The sequence below is a fragment of the Diceros bicornis genome, chromosome X (assembly GCF_020826845.1).
Source record: "Diceros bicornis minor isolate mBicDic1 chromosome X, mDicBic1.mat.cur, whole genome shotgun sequence".
Lineage (NCBI taxonomy): Eukaryota > Metazoa > Chordata > Mammalia > Perissodactyla > Rhinocerotidae > Diceros > Diceros bicornis.
In genome coordinates, this window is record NC_080781.1 from 64,620,952 (window position 1) to 64,646,106 (window position 25,155).

At 40.9% G+C, this 25,155-nt stretch overlaps 2 protein-coding genes across 6 annotated transcripts in view; both read left to right on the forward strand.

The window, feature by feature from the left end:
- Nucleotides 1-2,554: 2,554 nt before the first annotated feature.
- Nucleotides 2,555-9,875, forward strand: LOC131401120 (rho-related GTP-binding protein RhoG-like). Its single transcript, XM_058536163.1, has 2 exons — nucleotides 2,555-2,611; nucleotides 6,666-9,875. The coding sequence occupies exon 2, from the start codon at nucleotides 6,681-6,683 to the stop codon at nucleotides 7,254-7,256; it is 576 nt and encodes a 191-aa protein (XP_058392146.1). The 5' UTR covers nucleotides 2,555-2,611; nucleotides 6,666-6,680; the 3' UTR covers nucleotides 7,257-9,875.
- Nucleotides 9,876-15,086: 5,211 nt separating this feature from the next.
- TAF1 (TATA-box binding protein associated factor 1) overlaps nucleotides 15,087-25,155 on the forward strand; it is a 69,419-nt gene continuing 59,350 nt past the window's right edge. Inside the window, exons 1-9 of one of the 5 annotated variants that reach the window (XM_058536148.1) lie at nucleotides 15,087-15,312; nucleotides 16,375-16,489; nucleotides 16,632-16,748; nucleotides 20,100-20,219; nucleotides 21,342-21,583; nucleotides 21,985-22,203; nucleotides 22,595-22,813; nucleotides 23,175-23,382; nucleotides 24,616-24,792. In XM_058536148.1, the coding sequence (XP_058392131.1) occupies nucleotides 15,133-15,312; nucleotides 16,375-16,489; nucleotides 16,632-16,748; nucleotides 20,100-20,219; nucleotides 21,342-21,583; nucleotides 21,985-22,203; nucleotides 22,595-22,813; nucleotides 23,175-23,382; nucleotides 24,616-24,792 (1,597 nt within the window). In that variant the 5' untranslated portion in view covers nucleotides 15,087-15,132. The remainder of the gene's footprint in view (nucleotides 15,313-16,374; nucleotides 16,490-16,631; nucleotides 16,749-20,099; nucleotides 20,220-21,341; nucleotides 21,584-21,984; nucleotides 22,204-22,594; nucleotides 22,814-23,174; nucleotides 23,383-24,615; nucleotides 24,793-25,155) is intronic. The other 4 variants (XM_058536147.1, XM_058536149.1, XM_058536150.1 and 1 more) reach the window with 4 other exon arrangements.

Below are 25,155 nucleotides of genomic sequence, written 5' to 3' on the forward strand. Positions count from 1 at the left end.
AAGACTCGTAGAATGTACAACACCAAGAGTGAACCCTAATGTAAACTATGGACTTTGGATGATAATGATGTGTCAATGTAGGTCTGTCGATTGTAACAAATGTACCACTCTGGTAGTGTGGGATTTTGAGATAGTGGGGGAGGCTGTGTGTGTGTGGGGGTGCTGGGGGTATATGAGAACTCTGCATACTTTCTGCTCAATTTTGCTGTGAACCTAAAACTGCTCTAAAAAATAAAGTCTGCTAAAAAATTAACTTTAAACAAAAATAATAACAATGTATTTTGGGGTAAAAGTAAAATGCATAACAATAGCATAAAGTCCAGGAAGAGAGAAATGGAAGTATATTAACATAAGGTTCTTATATTCTTCGTGAAGTGGTATAAACAACATTGGAAGGTAGACTGTGATAAGTTATGGATGTGCACTATAAACCTTTAAGCAACCACTAAAATAACAAAACAAAGAGGTATAGCTAACAAGCCAACAAAGGAGATAAAATGGAATAAAAATAATATTGATTAATCCAAAAGAAGGGAGAATAAGAGGAAAAAGAACAAAGACATGGGACAAATAGAAAACAAATAGCAAGATTACAGACTCAAACCTAACCATATCAACAACAATCATGTTAAATGTAGATGGTCTAAACACCCCAATTACAGGGTAGATACGATCACTGGGTAAAAAAGTAAGACTCAACCATATGTTGCCTACAAGAAATGCTCTTTAAATACAAAGACACAAATAGGTTAAAAGTAAAAGTACATTAAAAAGATGTACCATGATAACACTAGTCAAAAGAAAGCTGGAGGGGCTATATTAATAACAGACAAAGTAGATTCCAGAGCAAAGATATCAAGAATAAAGAAGGTAATTTCATAATGGTAAAGGGGTTAATTAATGAAGAGGACATAACAAGTCTAAACGTTTGTACAACTAATATAAGAGCTTCAAAATACATGAATCAAAAACTGATAAACCACAAGGAGAAATAGGCAAATTCACAGTTCTAGTCAGAGATTTCAATACCCTTCTCTCAATAATTGATAGAACAAGTAGGCATAAAATTAGCAAGGATATAGTAGAAGTGAACAACACTATTAGCCAAATTGACCTGGCTGACATTTATAGAACACTCCACTCCATAACAGCAAAATACGCATTCTTTTAAAGTGCACATGGAGTATTTACCAGGATAGACCATATTCTAGGCCACAAAACAAGTCTCAATGAATTCAAAAGGATTCGAGTCATACAAAATATATTCTCTGAAAGCAATGGAATTAAATTACATATCAATAACAGAAACATCTCTGGGAAGATCCTCAAATATTTGAAAACTAAATAATCCATTTCTAGATAATCTATGGGTCAAAGAAGAAATCAAAAGGGAAATTAGAAAAATATTTTGAACTGAATGAAAATGAAACTACACCATATAATTCATGGCATTCTCCTAAAGCAGTAGTTAGGTAATTTTAAAAAACACTTATATTAGAACAGAAGAAAGGTCTCAGTGACTTCAGCTTTCACTTCAGTAAAAAGAAGAAGAGCAAATAAAACTCAAATTATAAGAACAAAAATGATGAAGATCAAAGTGGAAATCAGTGAAATAGAAAACAATAGAGAAAAATCAACAAATCCAGATTCCTGTATACCAATGTTCACTGCAGCATTATTCACAATAGTCAAAAGCTGTCAACAACCCAAATGTCCATCAGTAGATGAATGGTAGCTAGAAAAGTCAAATTCATGGAGACAGAAAGTAGGTTAGAGGTTGGTTTCCAGGAACTGTGGGAAAGGGGGAATGAGGAGTTATTGCTTAATGGGTACAGAGTTTCTGTTTGGGGTGATGGAAAAGTTTTGGAAATAGACAATGATGATGGTTGTACAACACTGTGAATGTAATTAATGCCACTGAATTGTACACTTAAAAATGGTTAAAATGGCAAATTTTGTCACAAATATTTACCAATTTTAAAAATGAATAGTGTAACATACCAAAAACCATTGAATTGTACAATTTAAATGAGTGAATTGTATGGTATGTGAATTTGTATCTCAATAAAGCTGTTAAAAAGAGTACATACTGTATGATTCCATTTATATAAAACTCCAGAAAATGCAAACTAATATATGGTGACAGACAGCAATGCTAATTCGCTCACTACCTCATTTTCTTTTATCGCCTCCATTTTTCCTAACACTTTTTCTGTTCACTGACTGCCTCTTTATGTTAATATTAGTCTTGAGGAGAAAACAGGGGTCTGGGGAGGAAGGGTTGGCTTCACTTTGCCAAGGGAAAGGTGAGGCTTGGGGACTTCCGAACCGAGTAACTCGTGCTGGGGTCCGGATCTAAGTAATCCTCGATTACCCGAAGGTGTCGTTTAGCAGCCTGTGACTTGTAGACAACGAGGCTGGCCCTAGAGGAACTCCACTTCCCAGGAGGTCTCGGGGCACCGAGTCGAGACTGCGTCCAATGACGGGGTGGGACTCGGTCGCTGCCCGGATGTGGCGCCGAGCCCGCCGGGCCTGCCAAGCCCAGCGAGAGACGCCCCGGAGGCTCTGCCAGCTGCGGTGGAACGGCGCGAGAGGACGGCCACTTAGCCCGGTAATCCTTACTGAGAACCCTCTGGGCGGCCCCCACTTCGCTCTTTTCTCATCGAGCCTCCCCATCCCCGGGACGGTTGCCACTCCTGGGATGGAAGGGACTTGAGGGTGGGATGAGGTGTATGTATTTTGGGGGAGATTGAGCCAGCTCTTCCTATAGGTGAATCCGAGGTGGGGCACCTCTCTAACCCAGGCTCACGAGTCCATATGAAGTCCCAGAACCAACTACCCCTGGTGAAGAAGGATGTGAGGGAAGCACCAAGCGGGCTTGTGGTGGCTATTGATAGGTCACTAGGATTGCCTCTCTGGTTACGTTTCCAGACGCTGGATAATCTCCCCTGGCTTCGGGTTGGGGAGTGTTCACATGGCTTCCTTCACCCCCAGCACCCTGAAGTCTTCTTTGACTGGACTTGAGCCAAAGAAGTCAGTCTTCAATGTGAAAAAGCTTCCCAGATTTAGTAGATAACTAAGTTGTAGAAAGTAGTATATAAAAGTGGGAGTCTTCTGCTAAATTGTTTTGGTTTCAGAAAGTTAGAGTGTTTTCAAGCAGATTAGACTCAGACTTGTGGAAAGGGTGAGGCTTTGAGGAGAATGTGCTAGAAACAGTAATACTTTGAGCTGCGTTCTTGTTTTGACTGTTATTGGGTCTTTTATATTGTGTGTCCAACCTAGGAGAAAATTGGCTGCTGTGCAGAGTGTACATGTGAAGAAGGATGCTTTGTCAGATAGGATTGGAAGATTTTGAAGAAACTATAATTCCAAGGCTAAAAGTGAATGACTAACTCAGAAGGGAGCCTTCTGGGGTGCTGGTCTCTGCAGCTCCAGGCCTCTCCCAATTTCCAAGCCTAGAGGCATACCTCAAGATCTCTGAGCTGCTCTGATGTCTACTTCACAGTGCTACTGTGAGGCTTAAATAAGATATATGAAAGTACTTTGCACAATGCCTATAACAGGCTCTCAATTTTTAGTTGCCCTTTGCTTCCCCATAGCAACATTTTTTTTCCTCCAAGCCATGCATTACTGTGTATTATTGTTTGCCTTTTTATATAAGTCCTGCCTTTACTACAAGACTGTAAGCTTCTAGCATTCTTTTTTTGTTTGTTTTTACCCTTTGAGTCCCTCCTAGCAATGCATTGCCTATAGGAGTACCTGGGAGAGTGTGGATAGTGGAGGTGTTGAGGAGGGGAAAGCTGTGGGTGATCCTTAATGGGACAGCATCATGCTAAATCCTGGAGCTGAGGTAAACAAGCTTTTCTCATGTGGGTGATGAACAGAATATTCGCCTTTCTCTTGTAACTCCTAGTCTTCTCTCAGAGCTCCCAACCTTTTAAAAAAAGTATCATTTTTGCTATATTTTAACCATTTTTAAGTGTACACTACAGTAGTGTTAACTATATGTACATTGTTGTGCAACGGATCTTTAGAATTTTTTCATCTTGCAAAACTGAAACTCTATACCCATTAAACAACTCCCCGTTTCCCCCTCCCCCAGCCCCTGGCAACCACCCTTCTACCTTCTGTTTCTATGAGTTGACTATTCTAGATACCTCATATTAGTGGAATCATGCAGTATTTGGCTTTTTGTGACTGCCTTATTTCACTTAGCATAATGTCCTCAAGCTTCATCCATATTGTAGCATATGCAAAGATTCCCTTCTTTTTAAGGCTGAATAATATTCATATATATATATATATATCTCACATTTTCTTTATCCATTCACCCATCAATGGACATTTAGGTTGCTCCACCTCTCGGCTATTGTGAATAATGATGCGATGAACATGAGTGTGCAAATAATCTCTTTGAGATCCTGTTTTCAATTCTTTTGGATATATTTTTTAAGTATTATTTTTAAACCTTTTAACTATGGAGAATTTCAAACATATACACAAGTATAAAAAATAGTATAACGAAGATGTGGGCTGAATAAATGAGTCAATTGTACAAAGCAGCCCCCCTCAAAATACCTGGGACTTTTGCTGAACCCTCCCTCTCACAGACTGTTTGCTACTGGTGAGGATGTTTTGGGTTTTGTCTCAGACCTGGGATGTTCTAGCTGCACTTTATCATCTAGGTCCTCAGCCATCAGTGTGACTTGAGTGCCCATCTGCAGACCATATATACAAGGAGTATTGGTAGATATAAACAAGTAGAAATGAGTGTAGATGCCTTTTCCTAGTTACAGAGATGAGGAGCTGAGCTTGGGGTGCAAAGTGGTCTTTATGCCTAAGAGTTTTGCTCTGGTTCAGCATCCCCCTCAGATGCACTATTGTCCTGAAAGAAGCCACTTTGAGCAGAGATGCTTCAAACTGTATGATACCTAGAGGAGGTTGGCAGGATGAGTTGTATAGGCAGTAACTGCCATAGGAATTCAGAGGAGAAAGAAATTAATCCAGACTGGGAAAGTCAAGGAAGGCTATTCTCAAGGAACATGGTGGTGACTCTGTCCTGTTTCCACTGACCTTGCGTGTTTGGTCCTTATGCCTATTCCTAGATGGAAAAAGACAGAGCTGATGGTTAGTGAATACCCTGGGATGGTTGCCTACTAGAGCTGAATTACGCTCTGGACTTTTAGCTCTGGGACCTGTGCTAATGAAGGCTTCTAGGTGGAATGCCTTGCTGGTCAGAATTGGCTGTGAGGGGAGAGAGCTACCCCTAGTGGGCCTGTGTGAAGCATTCTTGGAAGGCCAACTTTTCTTTCCCTTGACCCCAAATGAGGTGTTTTGTTTTGTTTTTGTCTATGATATGGGCCTAATGTAGGCCTTAGCTAATAAGACACCAGGATGGGGGATGTATCTATTCCCCTAAATTCCCAAGGTGAGAAACTGAGTCTCAATTTTTTTAATAATCAAATATATATGACAATTTATCCCCTTTCCTCCATGTTCTGACACTTGAAGAAGTTAATGCTATCAGGATCGGGTCTGAAATGAGGGCAGTAGTTAAGAAGCTAAAGAAAATGGAATGCTGTGGGGCACTGACAGGGCATGGCATTGACAGGGTAGTACTATGGAGGTATAGACCTGGGGCTCGTAGTAAACATGCTTCTTGGAGATCATCTGTGTTGTACCATTTACTCTCAAATACTTCATTCATGAAGAAGTGGACAAGAGTATGGTGGTGTTATGACCTGTAGTTTTACTCAGATAAGGTAGGAGGGAATGAGACCCCTGCTTTGTCTAGCATTGTAATCACATTACAGAACTTTTGCGTTCCCCAGCAGTAGAATAGTAGAAGAATTATTATTACAAAGTCACAGTAGCTTCTAACACTTAATGAGTACTTCCGATGTGGCAGGCACTAATAAGTACTACACATGCATTCTTTCATTTAAGCCTCAGGTTAAAAACTTGCCTACGTTCACAAAGCTTAGGCAAAGAGAGGACTGATTTTTGACTCCAGGCAGTCTAACTTCAGAGCCTGGACTCTTAACAACTTCTCTATATGGCTGAGTCTGACTGGTCTACCTTTCCCTCCAATATTATGATGTCACTGTTTTTCAGGAACAGAGGTTCATTTGCTGAGCCTATAGCCGCAAACCTGAAGTGAGAGCCATATTTCTTTTGTTTCAACCTTGGGAAGCTTCTTTCTATACCAATTTTTTTTTAATTAGTTACCATTTATTGAGCACCTACTCTATTTTAGCACCTTTGATACAGTACATCCAGACCTTATGACAATAGTGTAACATAAATACCTATGTATACAAATGGTTTTTAATCTTTCTGGGCTCACAGCCCTTTTTGAAAATTTGATGACGGCTTTGGATCTTCTTTCTGGCAAAAATTCACTTATGCACATACACATAATATTGCACACAACTTCAGATGTGGCTTTTAGGACCTACCTCTGCCTATCCTCTAGCAGTCCATGGACTCCACGGTAAGAATTCTTGCCCTATACAACCTTTCCCACTGACTCTTCTATGGTGTGAAAGGGATGGGCAGTGGGGATCTTACCTCCTCTCTTCTCCTCAGAGAGAAATGTTTATAAAGCTTAGGCTCCCTAAATTAACCAAGTGTCTGTGAACATTCTTTTTCTCTCTTGTACTTAGGACTCCAAGGGAAGAATGCAGACAATCAAATGTGTGGTTGTAGGAGATGGGGCTGTAGGTAAGACCTGCCTCCTCATCAGTTACACAACAAATGCCTTTCCTGAGGAGTATATCCCCACTGTCTTTGACAACTATAGCGCCCAGACATCTGTGGATGGCCAAATCGTCAGCCTGAACCTGTGGGACACAGCTGGACAAGAGGAGTATGACAGACTGCGAACGCTCTCCTACCCCCAGACCAATATCTTTGTCATTTGTTTTTCCATTGGCAACCCATCCTCTTATGCCAATGTGAGGCATAAGTGGCACCCAGAGGTCTCCCACCATTGCCCCAATGTACCTATTCTGCTGGTAGGCACCAAGAGGGACCTGCGGAGTGACCTTGAGACAGTGAAGAAGCTGAAAGAACAGAGCCTAGTGCCCACAACTCCTCAGCAAGGCACTTCCCTGGCTAAGCAGGTGGGGGCTGTGAAGTATCTGGAATGTTCGGCCCTGATGCAGGATGGAGTACACGAGGTATTTTTGGAAGCTGTCCGGGCTGTGCTTTACCCTGCCACCAAGAAGAACACCAAAAAGTGTGTCCTCTTATAGCTTTTGGGGTGCTACTTGGGAACTACACCTAAGAATAAGGGGGGATTCCTTTGACAGCATTTAACAATGTCAGCATGAGTCATCTGTCTTTTCTCCTGGAAACCCTAGACTTCAGGTTATTCGGCTTTTGGAGGAACAAAAGCAGGCTAGTTTGTACAGGCTGCTTTGAAGTTTGGTCGGAACCTTTTGGAGGAAGTTTGAGAGCGTGTGTCTCCTTTGTCAAAGGGGTTAAGAGGAGATACCACCAAGTGCTGTTCTTTTCTGTCCTGGCCAAGTCACGACTAAGCAGAGCAGCCTAGTACTGTTCTTTGTAGGCTTTTGCTTGTCTGCTTTTAAATCTAATTTCAGCTTTCCTGGCTGTATTTACCATTGAGCAAGTGCCTCACAGAAGGACAAGGTTCTCCAGTTTTCAGATCATTGTCTTAAATTTTCTGAAATACTAATTTTTGAATACTATTTTATGTGTTGATTCCTGGGTGTTCCCAATGTTGACATGTTCTTCCCATTTTTGAGATGAGACACTTTTTTGCAAAAATGGTTAAGCAGTATTTTCCAAAGTTCTGTGAAATGGTAATAGATGTTCCTTAAAAGGGTTCTGTGGTCAAATAAGTCAGGAACCAGTGATTTAAATAAAGTTGAACAGGTTCCTCTACTGCAGGAATTTATAACTTTTAATAAGTATGCAACATTTCCCAAACTTATTTCACTGAACTTTTTTTTTTTTTGGTCCCATGCAACACCTATTAACATCTTTGGGAACACAGTTTCAGAGATGCTGGGTTAATAGGAACTAGGAATTCCCATGGAGGAGGCTGTGGAAAAGAAAAGCATAATATGATCCTGTTCTTTTTGATGTTTCCCTCTTCATGCCTTTGAGAGGAATGTTTACCAGCAATGGACCTGTTATTGGTTCCTCTTCCATCCTCACAAGATGGGTTTGGCATTTAGTTGTGATAGTGCATTGGATGTGGGATCTGATGGTCAGATCTGCTATCACATTATGATAGCACTATGGGTCTGGCAATGTGGAATTAACAATCCCTCCAAAAAGTTGTGTCTCTGAGGCTTCTCTGTGGCCCTTTCTTCTCTCTGTCACCTTCCACTTTAGGGAAAGACTACTGAAGGTTAACCCCCTAAATAAAACCAACCAACCAAACAAAATGTCCTGCCAGTCATTGTCAGGGAGTTCTGTGAGTCCCTTTGAGACTTCTCTTCTGCCGTCATTCCTCCGAGTCACTCTAAAGGCTCCCTTGCTCTTCCTGTTCCTCCCTCCTCTGTACATCTCCCTCTGTGTGTGGTCAGCCCTGTGTGCCTTTTGAGGTCTTTTAGTTACTCTAAAAGAGTTGGAGTATGTTGGATCTCCAGGGTCTGTCACCCTTGTGGGGATTTTGCTGGGGTTGCTCAGCCTGCTCTGGGACACTAGGAGTCACATTCCATACTCCAGTGCACCTGCTTCTCCTTCTCCCTAGTTGTATTTTTGACCTTCTTCATTTAATATGGAAGGAAAAACTTACTTCTCCACCTGGCAAATAATGGTTGACAACCCCACCGTGCACATACCTTCTCACCGTGCCAAAATAGCATTGGATTTTCAAGCGTTTGGGAAATGGAGCTAAAAGGATCACATACCTCTTCCTCCTGTGGTGGGTGAAGTGTCTGTGCTTTGCTCAGTGATAGTCTTGCTGTTGCTCTTTGACAAGATCTGATCAGAGTAGCTTCATGCTAACTGAACAACCAGGATAGGGTTGCCAGATAAAATACAATGACTTTTCACAAATAATATTTTTTTGCTGAGGAAAATTAGCCCTGAGCTAATATGTGTGCCAATCTTCCTCCACTTTATATGTGGGTTGCCGCCACAGCAGGGCCAGCGAGTGGTGTAGGTCTGCGCCTGGGACCCGAACCCATGAACCCAGGCTGCCGGGCCACCAAAATGGAGCACACTGAACTCAACCACTATGCTATGGGGCCAGCCCCTATGAATAATTTTTTTTTTTTTGGTGAGGAAGATTAGCCCTGAGCTAACATCTGTTGCCAATCCTCCTCTTTTTGCTGAGGAAGATTGGCCCTGGGCTAACATCCATGCCCATCTTCCTCTACTTTATATGTGGGATGCTTGCCACAGCATGGCTTGCTAAGCAGTGCGTAGGTCTGCACCAAGGATCCGAACCTGCAAACCCTAGGCCACCGAAGCAGAGCGTGCGAACTTAACCACTATGCCACTGGGCCAGCCCCCAAATAATTTTTTAGTATAAGAAGTATGTACCATGCAATATTTGGGACATACTTATACTAAAAAATTATTTGCTGTTTATCTGAAATTCAAATTTAACAGGGCATCCTGTATTTTTATTTGCTAAATCTGGCAACCCCACTCTTGGAAAATCTGGAACTTGGAGGTCAAGCAGATATCAAGTATTGATAGACGATAAAAGGTTACATAAACTCTCTCTTCTTCCTCCTTTACTTCCTTTTCCTTCACCATGGACTAAAGTGTTCTGTTTTTCCTTCATCACTGCACCCTCCACTTCACACAGTACTTCGTTGGTGTCCATTTCTACACCGTTGATTGTCTAAAGCTGTGGAGGATCCAGGATGGATAGTATGGTCCAGCATATGGCTTCTATCTCAATTTCAATGTACCCTATCTATTTTCTGATGTGTAACCCAGGGCCTCCTGTGAGGGGTGGCAGGGATTCTGCATGAGCAGTGTGTTAACTGGAAGAGGGTGAGGGTGGCCCTCCTCAACTAAGGCCCAGTAGCACTTTGGAAAGTGGGGCTGCTATTATAGTAGTGTGGTGACTGTAGGAGTCAACCGGCCTGGGAGCGTGTGTGCTCACTGCCCTTGTGTGGAGTCACTGAGTTTTCCCACAGGCAGCCAAACAAAAGCACTTATTGCTCATGGGTATTCCAGTCTCAGGATGTTCTGATTGATGCTGCCTGGGGTGCTCACAGGCCTTCATGGTTGAAAGGGGCTAAAAACATGGCTATCACGGGTGTCTCTGGGAACTTTTTGTTTAGCTACTGAAATCTTTTAAATTGGCTTTTAATTTAATAGTGCCTCCTGCTCCCCCTTCGCCTGGCAAATTCCCAAATGTAAGCCTGGGTTTGGTTTGGCAAACTCGTGTCCTCTAATAAATGGAGGTGTGATCCACAAGTCTGAGAGAGTGGTTTTGTACTGGACTGATTTGATGGCCCTAAGCATACACTGATATCTTGATTTTTGTACTTAAGAGGAATTTGTATGAAGACTAACATGCTAATATCACTTTTAAATTATTCCTAATGAATGGTAATAAATGTTTCTGATTTTACTGGGTCTCTGCTTTCTAAAAATCAAAGCAATCCTCACTCCCCCACCCTTTGTTTTGAATGGTTTCTAAATGCTTTTCAACTTACAAAGGATGAAATAACTCTATTTGTTGTATTTCACATTGCCCCTATGTGTAACTGTACTTATTTTTCTACATCAGACAATCAGGCTAGAGAACTGTCTGCCCTGCTGACGTTGATTCTCTAGTTCCCACCCACCTCTCACCTATTCATCTCCAGGATTTGGCTTCATTTCCTGGTTTTCACTAATGACAGACCAGTTAGTTCCCTGTAGGAGATTTTTCTCACTTATTACACTACATTCAGTAAACAATGATCAAGCTCCTACTGTGTTACAGGCATTACTATACTAGGAGCTGGGGTTGTAAAGATAAGACATATATCATTTAATGTCCTTTGCCTCTTCCAGTTATCTCAGGAAAATATCCTTTCTCTGTTTGTTATAAAAATGAACTAATCCTGGCTGATAATTGTATATAGTGCTGGTGCACTATTAAGTGTGCTAGTGAGGAAGGGCAAAACCATGCTTTGTTTTGTTTTTTTAAAACAGCTTTATTGATGGGCCGGCCTGGTGGTGTAGTGGTTAAGTTCATGTGCTCCACTTCGGTGGTCTGGGGTTTGCAAGTTTGGATCCTCGGCGCAGACCTACGCACCGCTTGTCAAGCCATGCTGTGGCGGTGTCCCATATAAAGTAGAGAAAGATGGGCACGGATGTTAGCCCAGGGCCAATCTTCCTCGGCAGAAGAGAGGAGGATTGGCGATGGTTGTTAGCTCAGGGCTAATCTGCCTCAAAAAAAAAAAAAACAAAACAAAACCCAGCTTTATTGAGGTATAGTTTACATACCATAAAATTCACCCATTTCAAGTATACAATTTAATGACTTTTAGTAAATTTATTAAGTCATGCAGCCATCACCAAAATCTAGTTTTAGAACATTTCCATCACCCCAAAGAGAACCCTCAAGCAGTTAACCCCTGTTCCCATCCCCAGCCCTAGGCAACCACTAATCTACTTTCTGTCTGTTCTGAACATTTCATGCAAATGGAATCAAACAGTATGTGGTCATTTGGAACTTGCTTCCTTCATTTAGCATAACATTTTCAAGGTTCATCCATTTTGTAGCACATATGGGTACTTCGCTTCTTTTTGTTGCTGAATAATATTCCATTGAATGGATATGCCATATTTTATCTACTCATAGTTGAAAGACACCTGGATTGTTTCTACTTTTTGGCTATTATGAATAATGCTGCTGTGACCCTTTGTGTATGAGGTTTTGTGTGGACATGTTTTCAATTCTCTTGGGTATATACCTAGGAGTGGAATTGCTGGGTCATATGATAAATTTATGCAAAACCACACTTTGAGTCAAGAATGGCATCTTTAATATTTATAGAATCTGAAATCCCCTTCCACATTCTACAAGCCTCCATCTACTTCTCATTGAATCTGCTTTTCCTCAAGAACAAACATCCACGAGGTAGTATAAGGTACATTAAAAAACATATTCCATTTTGCTTTTTTAAAAGTCTTAAATATTAGTATAGCAATAGTATTCTACTAACTTTTCATTACCAAAGTGCAGCATTTTAGCTACTATGCAGGTTTTGGCAGACCTTTGTCATTTGGCCTAGAAATGTTTACTGTTAACATATTCCATGGGACATCCATGCAATGAAGTACTAAGCAGCCATAAAAAAGAATGAGGAAGAGTGCTATGAAGTGGTACAGTGTGATTTCCAGGCTATATTATTAAGGGAAAAAAAGCAAGGTGAAAAGAGTACAGTCACATGCCGCCTAATAACGTTTTGGGTAACAACTGACCACATATATGACGGTGGTCCCATAAGATTAGTACCATATAGCTAGGTTTGCAGTAGGCTATACCATCTGGGTTTGTGTGAGTACACCCTGTAATGTTCACACAATGATGAAATCACCTAACAATGCATTTCTCAGAACATATTCCCATTGTTAAGCGGTGCACTAACGTACATCTACTATGCTACCTTTTGTGTAACGAAAAAGGGGAAATAAGAATATATACACTCTTTGCTTATATCTGCAAAAAGAAACACAGGAAGTACAAATATCAAATCATTATGTCGTACACCCAAAACTAATATAATGTTGTCAATTATACTTCAATAAAAAAATAATAAACAGAGGAAAGATAAACCAGAAATTAATGAAAATGATTACTTATAGGGAATGGGTGGGAATGGTGTAGAGGGCACAGGCATGGGAACAAGACTTCTCTGGGAATACTTTTTATATAGTTTGACTTTGAACCATGTAAAGGTTTACATATTTTAAAAATGAAATTATATAAAAAAAGGATAATACAAGCAAATTCTAAAGTTGAATACAAACAGAAACAACTCCACAGAGGAAAAAAATGATTCAAGTAATTTTTAAACACAGTACACTGTATATCTTTAGCAGGATATATTCTAAGGACAGAAAACCGCAAAGAACTTCTGAACTTTAGTTAGGTTTATTGTTGGTAGTTATCGGTCTTGCAATTCTGAAAAGAGTAAATATATGGGTGTTGGAAACCAGAGTTTTTATTGTAAGAGAAGTAAAATACAAATATGAAATGGGGAAAGGTGGGGAAGAACCCTGTGGTGTTGGACTTAAATTGGAGGTATTCGTAGAAACTCATTATTTATTTATTTATTTTAGCTCTCTTCACTGAAAGGGCCTCTACAAACAACGATGCCCTGGTTTCTCAACACCATTCCCCCCTAAAAGGAACCAGAGCTCCTTGGAGAAATGGCTTCTATCAGGTCCAGGACAGGGAACATACAGAGTAAGCCTAGAACACCTTGTGCCAAAAAGCAAGGAAGTGCTCAAAAAATGGGGTCATTTTGAAAGGACGCAGGAGCCAGAGTGAAGTGTTTCCCACTGGACAAATACAGGACAGTTTGAGCATCAAAAAGGATAATGATAGTCCTAGAATTATAACACATTAAAATAAAAAATGCGAAGAAGGTAAGAAAAGGGAAAGTTCTTATTTAGTGAATAAGTCCAGTTAATAAATGTAGAAGGGATTTAAGAATTAAAGGGCCGGCGCCTTGGCTTAGCGGTTAAGTGCATGCACTCCACTGCTGGCGGCCCGGGTTCGGATCCCACTTCTCCAGCCATGCTGAGGCCGCGTCCCACATACAGCAACTAGAAGGATGTGCAGCTATGATGTACAACTATCTACTGGGGCTTTGGGGGAAAAAATAAATAAAGAAAGAAAGAAAGAAAGAAAGAAAGAAAGAAAGAAAGAAAATTAGAAAAATCACCCTCTTGCACTCTCCCAATATAATTGATTCAGGCAAGGATCATAAATGGATCCTAAAACCATTGGGTGCAAGGGCGATGGGGAACAGAATATTTACACAATCTCAAAGTATCAGCCCATAAATTATTTACTAATTACAAAAGGAACAATGTGCCTTTGTGATGGAGAGATCTGGTGGTCACCATTTTTTTTCGAAGTGATCACATTTAGCATCACCAATACCGGGACAACCTGACATTGTGCCTTCTGATGGCCGGTAAAATATTTAACCTGAACCAATTTGAAGGAAGTTAGACGAATTCAGAATATAGAATATTTTCAAGACAACTGCCCGGATTCTTCCAAAAAAGTAGTGTCATGCAAGACAAAGGAAAAGGCTGATGGACTCTGGATTAAGAGATTAAAGGGAGATAACCAAATGCAATACATGAACCTTGAGCAGATCCTGGATTGAAATACAAAATGCTCCAATTAGGATAGTTGGGGAAATTTAAATACGGACTGTATGTTAAAGGATATTGAATTAATGTTAATTTTAAAGATGTGAAAATGGTATTGTGGTTATGGACAAAAATGTCTATTTTTAGGGGTGAAGAATCATGATATCTGTAATCCACCTTCAAATGGTTCAGAAACAAAAAACCTGGCAAAATGTTAACAACTGTGAATTCAAGTGAAATGTCAGCTGTTCATTCTACTCATCTTTTACATTTCCCGAAATAAAACGGGGGGAAAAACCCATTTCTATGGGAAAACGTCAATTCCAAACAACTAACTTGCAAAGGTACCTTTTGCACACTGCAGTTTACGGCCAGTTTCTCTTTGGGACCAAGCGGTGAAGTAGTAGATAGCACAGACAACATGAATCTGTTGTAATTCTCACTTCCGTGTACTGTGACGTGAAGACCTGCCGTTACCAGGACGTAAGCCACGTGACCCAGGTGGCTCCTTCTGATTGGACGGAGAGCCGTCGCTCTTATCTGGCGCAATGAGAAGGCTCGCGCGCAGATAAGTGGAAGGGGGCGGGACCGAGCATTTCTTTGACCAACCGCTTTCCACATATCCAGCCTCCTGATCGCGTATGGTCGAATCAAAAGCCATTAGTAAAGTAGGTACACCAAGTCTCCTTTCTCGTAGGACGGCCGGTCTTTCCGGTTATTTTTTTCTTTATTCCGCTTCCGGTAGGGGCTAATAAGGTCAAAGAGCTGTCTGAGTCACTTCTGGGCGACGAATGTTTTTATTTCCGGTGTATGGGACCAAGCTGGGATTTGCTGCTGCCCACAGCCGCGGCCGGCAGCACAGCCGCCATCATGTCAGACACAGACAGCGATGAAGATTCTGCTGGAGGCGGCTCATTTTCTTTAACCGGTTTCCTTTTCGGGAACATCAATGGAGCTGGGCAGCTGGAGGGGGAAAGCGTCTTGGATGATGTGAGGGGGTGGGCGTGGGGATAGGGCTGGGGGTGGTGCCGCTAAGGAGTGTAGGTAGAGTGAGGAGAGTAGAGGGTGCTTAGGAAATAAAAATAGAGGGCGATATGGCCATTCTTCTGTGGGAGGGCGCAGTTCACGTAAGAGAAAAGGAACGCAGATACCATCCTAGTAGATTGTCCTGTAATGTAGAGTGAGGGGACTCAGTTCTGGGTGAGGGTGGGGAGAAGAGAGGAGAACGGTGGGCACGTCCCCGTAGGTCAGGGGCGCTGATGTGGGTGGCTTTGGAGATAACGTTCTTCCTGACTAGGCAGTAGGAAAAATAGCAGCTTAACGTAGTGAGATTGCTTTCAAACCGTTGCTGTGAGAACCTTCTTGGAGATTCTTGAAACTGTCTGCATTTCTGACACTGCTGACCTGAGATGGCTCTAGAGCAAGAGAACTGGACAAAACCTGCAACAAATCATGTGGTTTAGGCCCCAATTCTTAGAACAGTGAATGTTTAAACCATCCAGGGCAGACCCTTTTTGGTCCCAATGCATTTCTTAGGTGGTCGTCCCGGTGTTCACTGACATTCATGAAATTGTTTCCTGTGCCGAACTGAAACTCATCTACTTTCATTTAGACTTATTTTCTCAAGGAGAATATATTGACCAATATTCCTCATCCCCTGCAGCACATACAAACACATACAAGAGATAGCAAAAAAGTTCTTGCCTTGCCTTTTCTAAGCTGAATGACCTCAATTGCCTTAGCGTTTATTCAGAGAATTATTGTTCCGTTCATTTAGTCTTGGTGGTGGTTCTTTTGGATACAATCTTTTCTTATATTATTTTAAAGTATGGTAATGAAATTGGACATAATGTTAATAAAGATCTGATCATTGTGGAGTTTAGTGGGAGATATTACTTTACAGTTCTTGAATGTGATGCCCCTCTTAGCACAAGGCAGAGTCGTTTTTCATATGGATTTATAGCTCTGTCATGGACCAGGGAAATATGCCTTGTGGTGTGGGAAGCTTGGGTTTAGTTGTTACCTTCGACTGTGGTGCTGTCCCTTTTTCAGGAATGTAAGAAGCACTTGGCAGGCTTGGGGGCTTTGGGTCTGGGCAGCCTGATCACTGAACTCACAGCAAATGAAGAATTGACTGGGATTGACGGTGCCCTGGTAAATGATGAAGGTGAAGTCTGGGTCATGGGGGGTAAGGTGGGGAGGAGGCTAGCCACTTACTATACATGTACGTTTCAGTGGAAATTATCTAAGGGAGTGAGAGTTACTTGCTCTTTGTTGAGATTTTACCCTCTCCTCTTTTTTATTTATAGGCTGGATCAGGAGTACAGAAGATGCTGTGGACTATTCAGACATCAATGAGGTAGCAGAAGATGAAAGCCGGAGATACCAGCAAACATTAGGGAGCTTGCAGCCCCTTTGCCATTCAGGTGATTCTTTGGTGTCAATGATATAGCATTCCAGTGCAGTTGCTTGCTTGTAGTCCAGTTTGTTTCTATGCACACTTTCTGCCATTGTTCCTACTTTCTATGCCTTTGCTCTGCTTTTCCTCCTTTGTCGTCTCAGTTCCAAGTAGCAGCTATCTTTTTGTGTTCTGGGGCAGTGTTGCCGTACTCAGACCTTTATTCCTCATACTGGTAGTGCCACATCCTTGGTAAATGCCAAGTAAGGATGATAATGCTTTTCCTCTGTATCATCTGGTATTTGAGTACCTGCAGGGTTCATGATGCAGTTATAGATGCTATTTAAACTCAATCTTTGCCCTCAAGGAATTGATATTTCAAGAAGGACTAAGTATACAGTGTTATGTATAAATGAGCACATGTATTTATTGGCTCAATTTATGTAAGTCACTCACCACCTGTATGCTGATACAGTATACTTAATGCTTGCTCACAACATGGATTTTTCTCTCTGGTGTAAGGTGCTACATTATAGAATCAGAATGTCAGAGCTGGAAGGGGTCTTAGTGATTATTTATTTGTAACCTCATCGTAGATAAAGAAAACTTGAACTTTAGAGAAGTTTGGTAAAATGTGGAACTTTATCAAAAGTTCTGCAGTTAGTTAGTGGCAGACCTTGACTGATTCAAGAACTCAGTTCGTGAGACATTGATTGAACACCCATTATGTGCTATAGACTATGATAGACAGTATGGTCCCAAGATAATAAAATCCATTTTCTGATCTTGAAGAGCTCAGTTCCATGGTCTGGAACCTAGAGCTTCTGGTCATAGTTCATTCTTTCCAGTGCCCTACACTACCTCTTGCTGATCAAGACTTTTATATGAAGTTGCTCATTGTTTATTCATTGTCCACTTCTTTGAATTAGATCTCAGGCTGCTGAGAAATGTAGATAAAACCTTGGTTAATACTTGAATTTATTTTCTTCAGGGCCAGGTAGTGGATTTGAGTACTTCTTACATAAAGAGAATTAACTGCACCACATACCCAAGAAGTGACCCAGAAAAATAGAAGATAGACGCCTTATCTTCAGGGATATTGTTATCATTTGGGGAATATGGAATAAATGAATGCAAAGCCTAATTATTCATAATAAGAGACATAAACCAGCTACAAGCTCATATTTCTGTATAGAGTGTTATATTTAGTTTTGAGGGGCTGCCAGAATTGCTAAGTTAAATAGCACAACTATTGTTTTTGAGCACCCTGACTTAGGCTAAGGATGAGGTGGTAGCAGCTCTGATTTTTAGGGGATGTTGTATTTTTCAGGTTTGGGTTTGTTGTCTTGGCTAGGGATGGTAAGGAAGAGGATGGGTGGGGGTTTCCTAGTTGGGTTTTATGAGCCGACTTCCTGGAAAGGGAGGATGCTGCATTTGATAGAGTCTCGGTACTCTAGGATGCTCATTTCCACATTCTCTTCTCCTCTGAGGGTGCCTTCATCTATGCCCTTAGCTGCCTTCTTCCCTTTCACTGGCCGCTTCACACAGCCTGATTTACAAGGGTTCTTCTTTAGAGTAATTAGAAGTGGGTGGAGGTCATTAGAAAAGGCTTCATGGAGGTGAATTTTGAGCAAAATTTTGAAAGACAAGGTTTGATGGAAAGGAAGCAGGACATTTTGGTTTGGAAACATGGCTTGTGTAAAGGTTTGGAGATAGAAATAAACAAGTAGTGTGGAGGGAATTGACCAGCAGGTTTTCTTGAAAGGAGTGGAAAACATACTGCCAAATAGCAAGAACCAAGGCTAGAGCAATTTGACAGCACCTTTATGTCTGCGTTACTTGGGATTTGATGCCATAAAAGATTGTAAACCAACATAGATTGTTGAGTAAGAGGCAGGGTGGTCTAATGAAAAGAAAATGGACTTGGGAGTCAGAATGTCATAGATTCAGATCCCAACTCCATATTTAGTCTGACCCTGGGAAAGTTGCTCAGTCTCTGAAGCTTGGATTTCTCATTTGTAATAGTCCCTCAGTTTTCTTGTCTGCAATAAAGTTGATAATACCTACCTCACTAATAGGGCTTTTGTGAGAATTTAAGTTCATTATCATGTGGTGTGAAAGCACCTACAAGTACAGTATCACGGTAGATGCTCTGTAAGTGTTAGTCGCCTTTCCTTCCTAAATGAAAATGAAAGGTGATACTTGTTGCTTTAGGGTTTTGATTAGAAAAAGAGTAAAGGGGTGGACTAACTTAGAGACTGTTCTTGCAGGCTGGATGTAAAGTTATCAAGGTCTGGAGTAGGGTGACAATTGAGGAACATGATAGGGTCAAACTTGGGAGTTGCTGATAAAGCATTAGTAGGACTTGGTGAGTGAGGAAGTGTGTTGGAAAGGGTACAGGCTTTGTTGTTAAGCCAGGCTTGAATTATGACTTTGTCACTTAAATCTGTAAGTCCTGAGTAAGTCACTTAACTTGTGTATCACAGAATAATTCCTTCTCTGCGGCATTATTGGGAGGGTTATAGATAAAATAGCTACAATTACCTGGCACATAATGGGAGCTCAATAAATGGAAGTTGTTGTAATGACTGCTGATAATTACTGATTGGAAAAGATGTGTTGGGGGATGAGAGATTGGTGAAGGAGACAGAAGACTAAAGTCATAAGATGGGAAAATGAGGATGGAGGTGGTATTGATAGTAAAAAAGGGAATTTAAAAGCGGTGAAGGATATTTCAGTGTAATATGAGATGCACTTGTTGAATATCTGAGTGGAAAGATTCTTTAGGCAGCAGAACACGCAGTGCGATTGTAGAAGAGGGTAAGTCAGGGCAAGACATGTAGATTTGGGTTTAATCTGGATAAAGGTGATTCTTGAGAAAGGGAATGGAAAGTGCATAGAGGAATAAAAGCTGAGTGTTCAGGACAAAGTATTGAGTGATGCCAGTGGTTAAAGGGCAGTGAAAAGAATAACAGACTGCAGAAGGTGGACAGAAAAAACATTTCAAAGACTTGAGGTGAGAAGAGGGAAAGTCCAGTTTTAAAGAAAACTGACAGAGAAAGAAGAATGTTAAATTCAATTATGAGATCGAGCAGGGTGAAAATAAAAAATAAAACAAGGTTTGATCAGGAGAAGGAGTAGAGGTTTTAAACAGTTCTTGGGAGCTCCCTAAATTCCTGTTTGAGGTATACATAGTGTTATAGCACTTGGCAATCTCATGATATCATCTCTTTCTAAAGACAAGCTGCATCTCCTGTGTGTTCTTAAGGGATCTGCATAGTGCTTCATGTGGTGCTTTAAATTCTTGAGTGACAAGGGAGCTCAAGGCTGTTGTGTGACATTCTGGATATTGAAGAGGTCATCTTCTTGGTTTTATTAGATTATGATGAAGATGACTATGATGCTGATTGTGAAGACATTGATTGCAAGTTGATGCCGCCTCCACCTCCACCCCCAGGACCAATGAAGAAGGATAAGGACCAGGATGCTATTACCGGTGGTAAGTAGAGACTGTCTACTTTTGTCTAAGGAGGAAGTTCCATTCTTAAGTCCAGGCTCTTGGCATGTACATGGGGGCTGTTAAAATTAAGCTGCTGGGAAAGGATACAATGTCCAGAAGTGGTTCGTACAATTTTCAAATTTCAATATTAAAGGGAAGTTTTACTTTTAAAACATTTGGCAACAGTATTTTAACATGAGCTCAAGAAAAAGTAGTTTAGGTCAGTGGTTCTCAAATCTGGTTGCCCATCAGAATCACTTCAAGTCTTTAAAAAAAATACAGATTTCTGACGCTCACCCCTGGAGAGTCTTATTCAGACGATCTAGGGTAGAGCCCAGGAATTTCAAAGAGTTCCCCTAAGTAATTTCTGATGCAACTGATCTGCATATTGGTATTGGAAACTACCTGTTTAGATGACTCTCTTTAAAAGAAATGATTAAATGAGGAAGGCACCCTAGAATGTGTATAAATCATATAGAGCCAACTACCAGATGCAGAGATTTCAAAGGCAGAGTCTTCAGTGGTCATCTCACCTATTCCTACATTGGCAACAATACTAACCCTGCCCTAGGCTAGAAGATTGGGGAAGAGCAGTGTCTTTGATCTCCTGTATTTTGAGGCTTATGTTAACCTAAATTCCTCCTATTAGAGTTTTAAGCCATTTCCTTTTTAGTCTGCAGGCTAAAGAGCATCTGTTAACTTTATGTCATATATCTTTTTTTATGCTAAATAATTTCATTGTTATCCTGTGGGCTTAAAAAGTTCTCCAGCTTATGGGTCCCTGAACCAGACATGATAAGACCTGACTGGTATAAAAGTGCTATATAATTTTGCTATTGGTCACATTCTTTTAACCTCATATACTTACAGAAAATAGTAAATGTAGTAATAGTGTTTGTTTTCTCTCATCACAACCCTAGGGTACCAGGTACAAGGTGAGTTGGGGATGGTGGGAGATAATGAATTGGAATGAGTTTTCTGGGTTGCATATTAGTAATATGGGTGCTTGGAACTGTATCCCCTACCATTGAGCCATGCATATAACCTAGAGTGGGTGTTGGCTGAATTTGAGGAAATATGCTCACAGTTACATGCCAAAGGGGTTTCTCTTCCTTGTTGCAGTGTCTGAGGATGGAGAAGGCATCATCTTGCCCTCCATCATTGCCCCTTCCTCTTTGGCCTCAGAGAAAGTGGACTTCAGTAGTTCCTCTGACTCAGAATCTGAGATGGGACCTCAGGAAGCAACACAGGCAGAATCTGAGGATGGAAAGCTGACCCTACCGTTGGCTGGGATTATGCAGCATGATGCCACCAAGCTGTTGCCAAGTGTCACAGAACTTTTCCCAGAATTTCGGCCTGGGAAGGTACTTTCTATGGAGAATGCCCACATTGCAAACCGCTGACCTCTTGTAAATATTGAGTTCTGTTAGGATGCTGAATATAGAATGGATAAGATCTAAAGGTAACCTTTTTTAATGACGTTGTATTAGGTCTCTTTTTTTAAGTTGTACCCATTGATATTGATAGTACATGTGATTTATATAGTTCTCTTTAGAAATTATCTTTGTTGTCTTAAAAGAACTAGTCCAAATTATTAAGGGACACTTCTTTACTTTCTTGGTAGATGCTATAAATCTGAGTTCAGCACTCGTTGATCCCTCTCCCACAGTTGAGTAGACCCCTCAAGGGAGTTTCCAGATCCAGCTGCTGCTGTTTTCCTGTCTGACATTGAGTCTCTCACTTAGTACCATGTTCTGTGTTGTAGGTGTTACGCTTCCTACGTCTTTTTGGACCAGGGAAGAATGTCCCATCTGTTTGGCGGAGTGCTCGGAGAAAGAGGAAGAAGAAGCACCGTGAGCTGATACAGGAAGAGCAGGCCCAGGAGGTGGAGTGCTCAGTAGAATCAGAAGTCAACCAGAAGTCTTTGTGGAACTACGACTATGCTCCACCACCACCTCCAGAACAGTGTCTCTCTGATGATGAAGTAGGCAAAATAGAGGCCTGGGATTAAGACCAAATGAGTTCTCTCTAGCTTATTTCTGAATTGGAAATAACACCTTAGCAAGCAAGGTCCTGTGCTGATTATCAATGAGTAATCATGAGTTCAATCCCGGTTGCTGTCCCTTCCCTATTGTAATAGAAAAGTATTAGGGGCAGGCAGATGGTGATACACACACTGGTGAATAGGAGAGTTTGAACCATAGGCAGAGTGTACCATGATATACCTCCATTGTTTACATTCTAACGCCAGTCCTGTTCAAGAATCATCCTTATTGTTCCTCTAAGTTCCCCTCCTGCCTGTTAACTCCCTATAGCCTTAGGACATCTGGGATCAGGAAATCCTCCTCCCTTTCTACTTCTTTGTTCTATTACAGATCACAATGATGGCTCCCATGGAGTCCAAGTTTTCCCAATCAACTGGAGATATAGATAAAGTAACCGATACCAAACCAAGAGTGGCTGAGTGGCGTTATGGCCCTGCCCGACTGTGGTATGATATGCTGGGTGTCCCTGAAGATGGCAGTGGGTTTGACTATGGCTTCAAACTGAGAAAGATGGAGCATGAACCTGTGATAAAATGTAGAATGATGGAGGTAAGCAACACTGGTGTGTAAGAAAGGAATCAGTGTGCCCAGGGCCCTATCAATTTTACTTTACTTTTCAATTGGGGAGATATTGGGTAGGGTTTCTTTGGTGGAAGATTTAGGTGTCTAAGCCTTTTGCTTGGATGGTATATCACCCTGGCAACTAGGCCCCATTGCAAGGATTCTGTTTGTGAAATGAGTGCTGTGCCAGACTAGGAGTGGGAGGAGGCAGATATTCCTCCACTTTCAGGTTCTTCTATTGAGTGAAGGACCACATTTGATGTATCTGATATAGCTGATGTGGGATTTGGAGTGGGGACTTTGACCAGTGACCATTCAGGGATTTGTTGTTCCTTCCCTACTTCTATAGGACTTCAGGAAACTTGAAGAAAACAATGGCACTGGTCTTCTGGCTGATGAAAACTTTCTAATGGTGACACAGCTGCATTGGGAAGATGATATCATCTGGGATGGGGAGGATGTCAAACACAAAGGGACAAAACCTCAGCGTGCAAGCCTGGCAGGCTGGCTTCCTTCCAGCATGACTAGGAATGCCATGGCTTACAATGTTCAGCAAGGTGTGCTTCTGTGCCAGCTGTGTTCTGCACACTGCTGTTCATCTCAGTCATCCTAAGTGGGCTTAGCTGTGATCTTTGCTGCTGCTAAGGGACAGTGAAATGCTTTGAATCTGAGCCCTGATTCTAGTCCGTAGTGAATTTTTTTACACTATTAACGAACTAGGATGGACTCTGATTTCTCATTAGAAAAATGTGAAAACCACTTTGAAGTTGAAGATCTTTCTGAACTATAATGCTTTGTCTTTATAGTCTACTTTTGTTTCCAAAGCCGCTTTGTCTTTATCATTCTAGAATTTGTTTTTTCTCTACTTAAATACACAAAAGAAAAAAGGTATGCCATGCTTAATGTAGAAAACTTTGAAAATACAGCACAGTGTCAAAAATCACGGGTAATCCTACTATCCAGAAATTATCAACTATTAACTTTTTGGTGTATTTTGTTTTCAGTTTTCTGTCTTCTGTGTGTGTACGTAGTTGAGTTCATTTTTATAGATACAGTTTTATATACTGTGCTCTTCACTTAAATATTATTCTATGTCATTCAAAGTTCTTGATAAAAAGTGTTTAATGACATGAGAAACTCATTGTAAATGGGAAAAAAACAGATATAAAGTGGCATATTTGATATCCTGTTTGTGTAACTGAAAAAAAAAAGCATACTATATAAACATAGAAAGCTGACTAAGAGGAAATATACTGTGGGGTTCACAGTGGTGATTTCTGGTTTGTAAGATCACAGACAGCTTCAGTTTTCTTCTTTATGCCTTTCTGTATTTTCCAAATTTTCTTCAGTTAACCTGGATTACTTTTAGAGTTTGGAGGAAAAACAAAAATGTCTTATTTTTTAAATATAAGAAATGGTTTTTTCCCTTTCTCCTTCCGTTCTATCTAAATACTTTATTGGTTGCATGGTATTCTTACATGGATGTTTTCATAATTTACCAATAATTATTGTTTTTAATATAATATATTTTACTACCATTTATTGTTAGCTTATTTTATCATATCATTTGTTACCATAATTTATTTAACAAGTCACTTATTAAACATTTGGACATTTTTCTCTGCAACATTTTTAAAGTGGGAAATACGCTGTGTCCACTAGGATCCTTTTCAGTAGCTACATGAGTAACTCTACTAACCTTTGTTCCTTTTCCCTTTGCTAGAATCATGATTGAAAGGGGATAAAGGTTTTGTCTGTTATTGAGTGTTTCCTCCTTCTGTTTTGACTAGGTTTTGCAGCCACCCTGGATGATGACAAGCCTTGGTACTCCATTTTTCCCATTGACAATGAGGAGCTGGTGTATGGACGCTGGGAGGACAACATCATTTGGGACGCTCAGGCCATGCCCCGCCTGTTGGAGCCTCCTGTTTTGACACTTGATCCCAATGATGAGAATCTCATTTTGGGTATGGTACTGACAGAGGCCAGTGTTCCTTCTCTATAATTGACAGTTAGTTTGCTGCTAATGTCAAGGGGCAGGGAAAGCAGAAGGGCTGAGAAGGTTAAGACTAGAAGTTTCTAGGTAGCAGTTTGAGAGAGCAAAGTTATAGCTGTCAGTTTCTGGTATTTGTGTGTTGTTTTTGGAAAATTCATAATGTAGGAATGTTGGAAAGTAGTACCTTTGAGATGTCAGGAGTGTAATTTGTTTGGTTAGAGTGAATGACAGACTAGAAGTGGTCTGGAGTGGGATGAGAGATGTGGTTAGGAACTGCAAAGGTGTCGGTAGGAAAGGTGAATCTTCAGGGATAGCAACTCCAGAGTGACTTTTG

Coding starts and splice junctions, on each gene's coding strand:
- LOC131401120 (XM_058536163.1), top strand. CDS start 6,681: ATGCAGACAATCAAATGTGTGGTTGTAGGAGATGGGGCTGTAGGTAAG.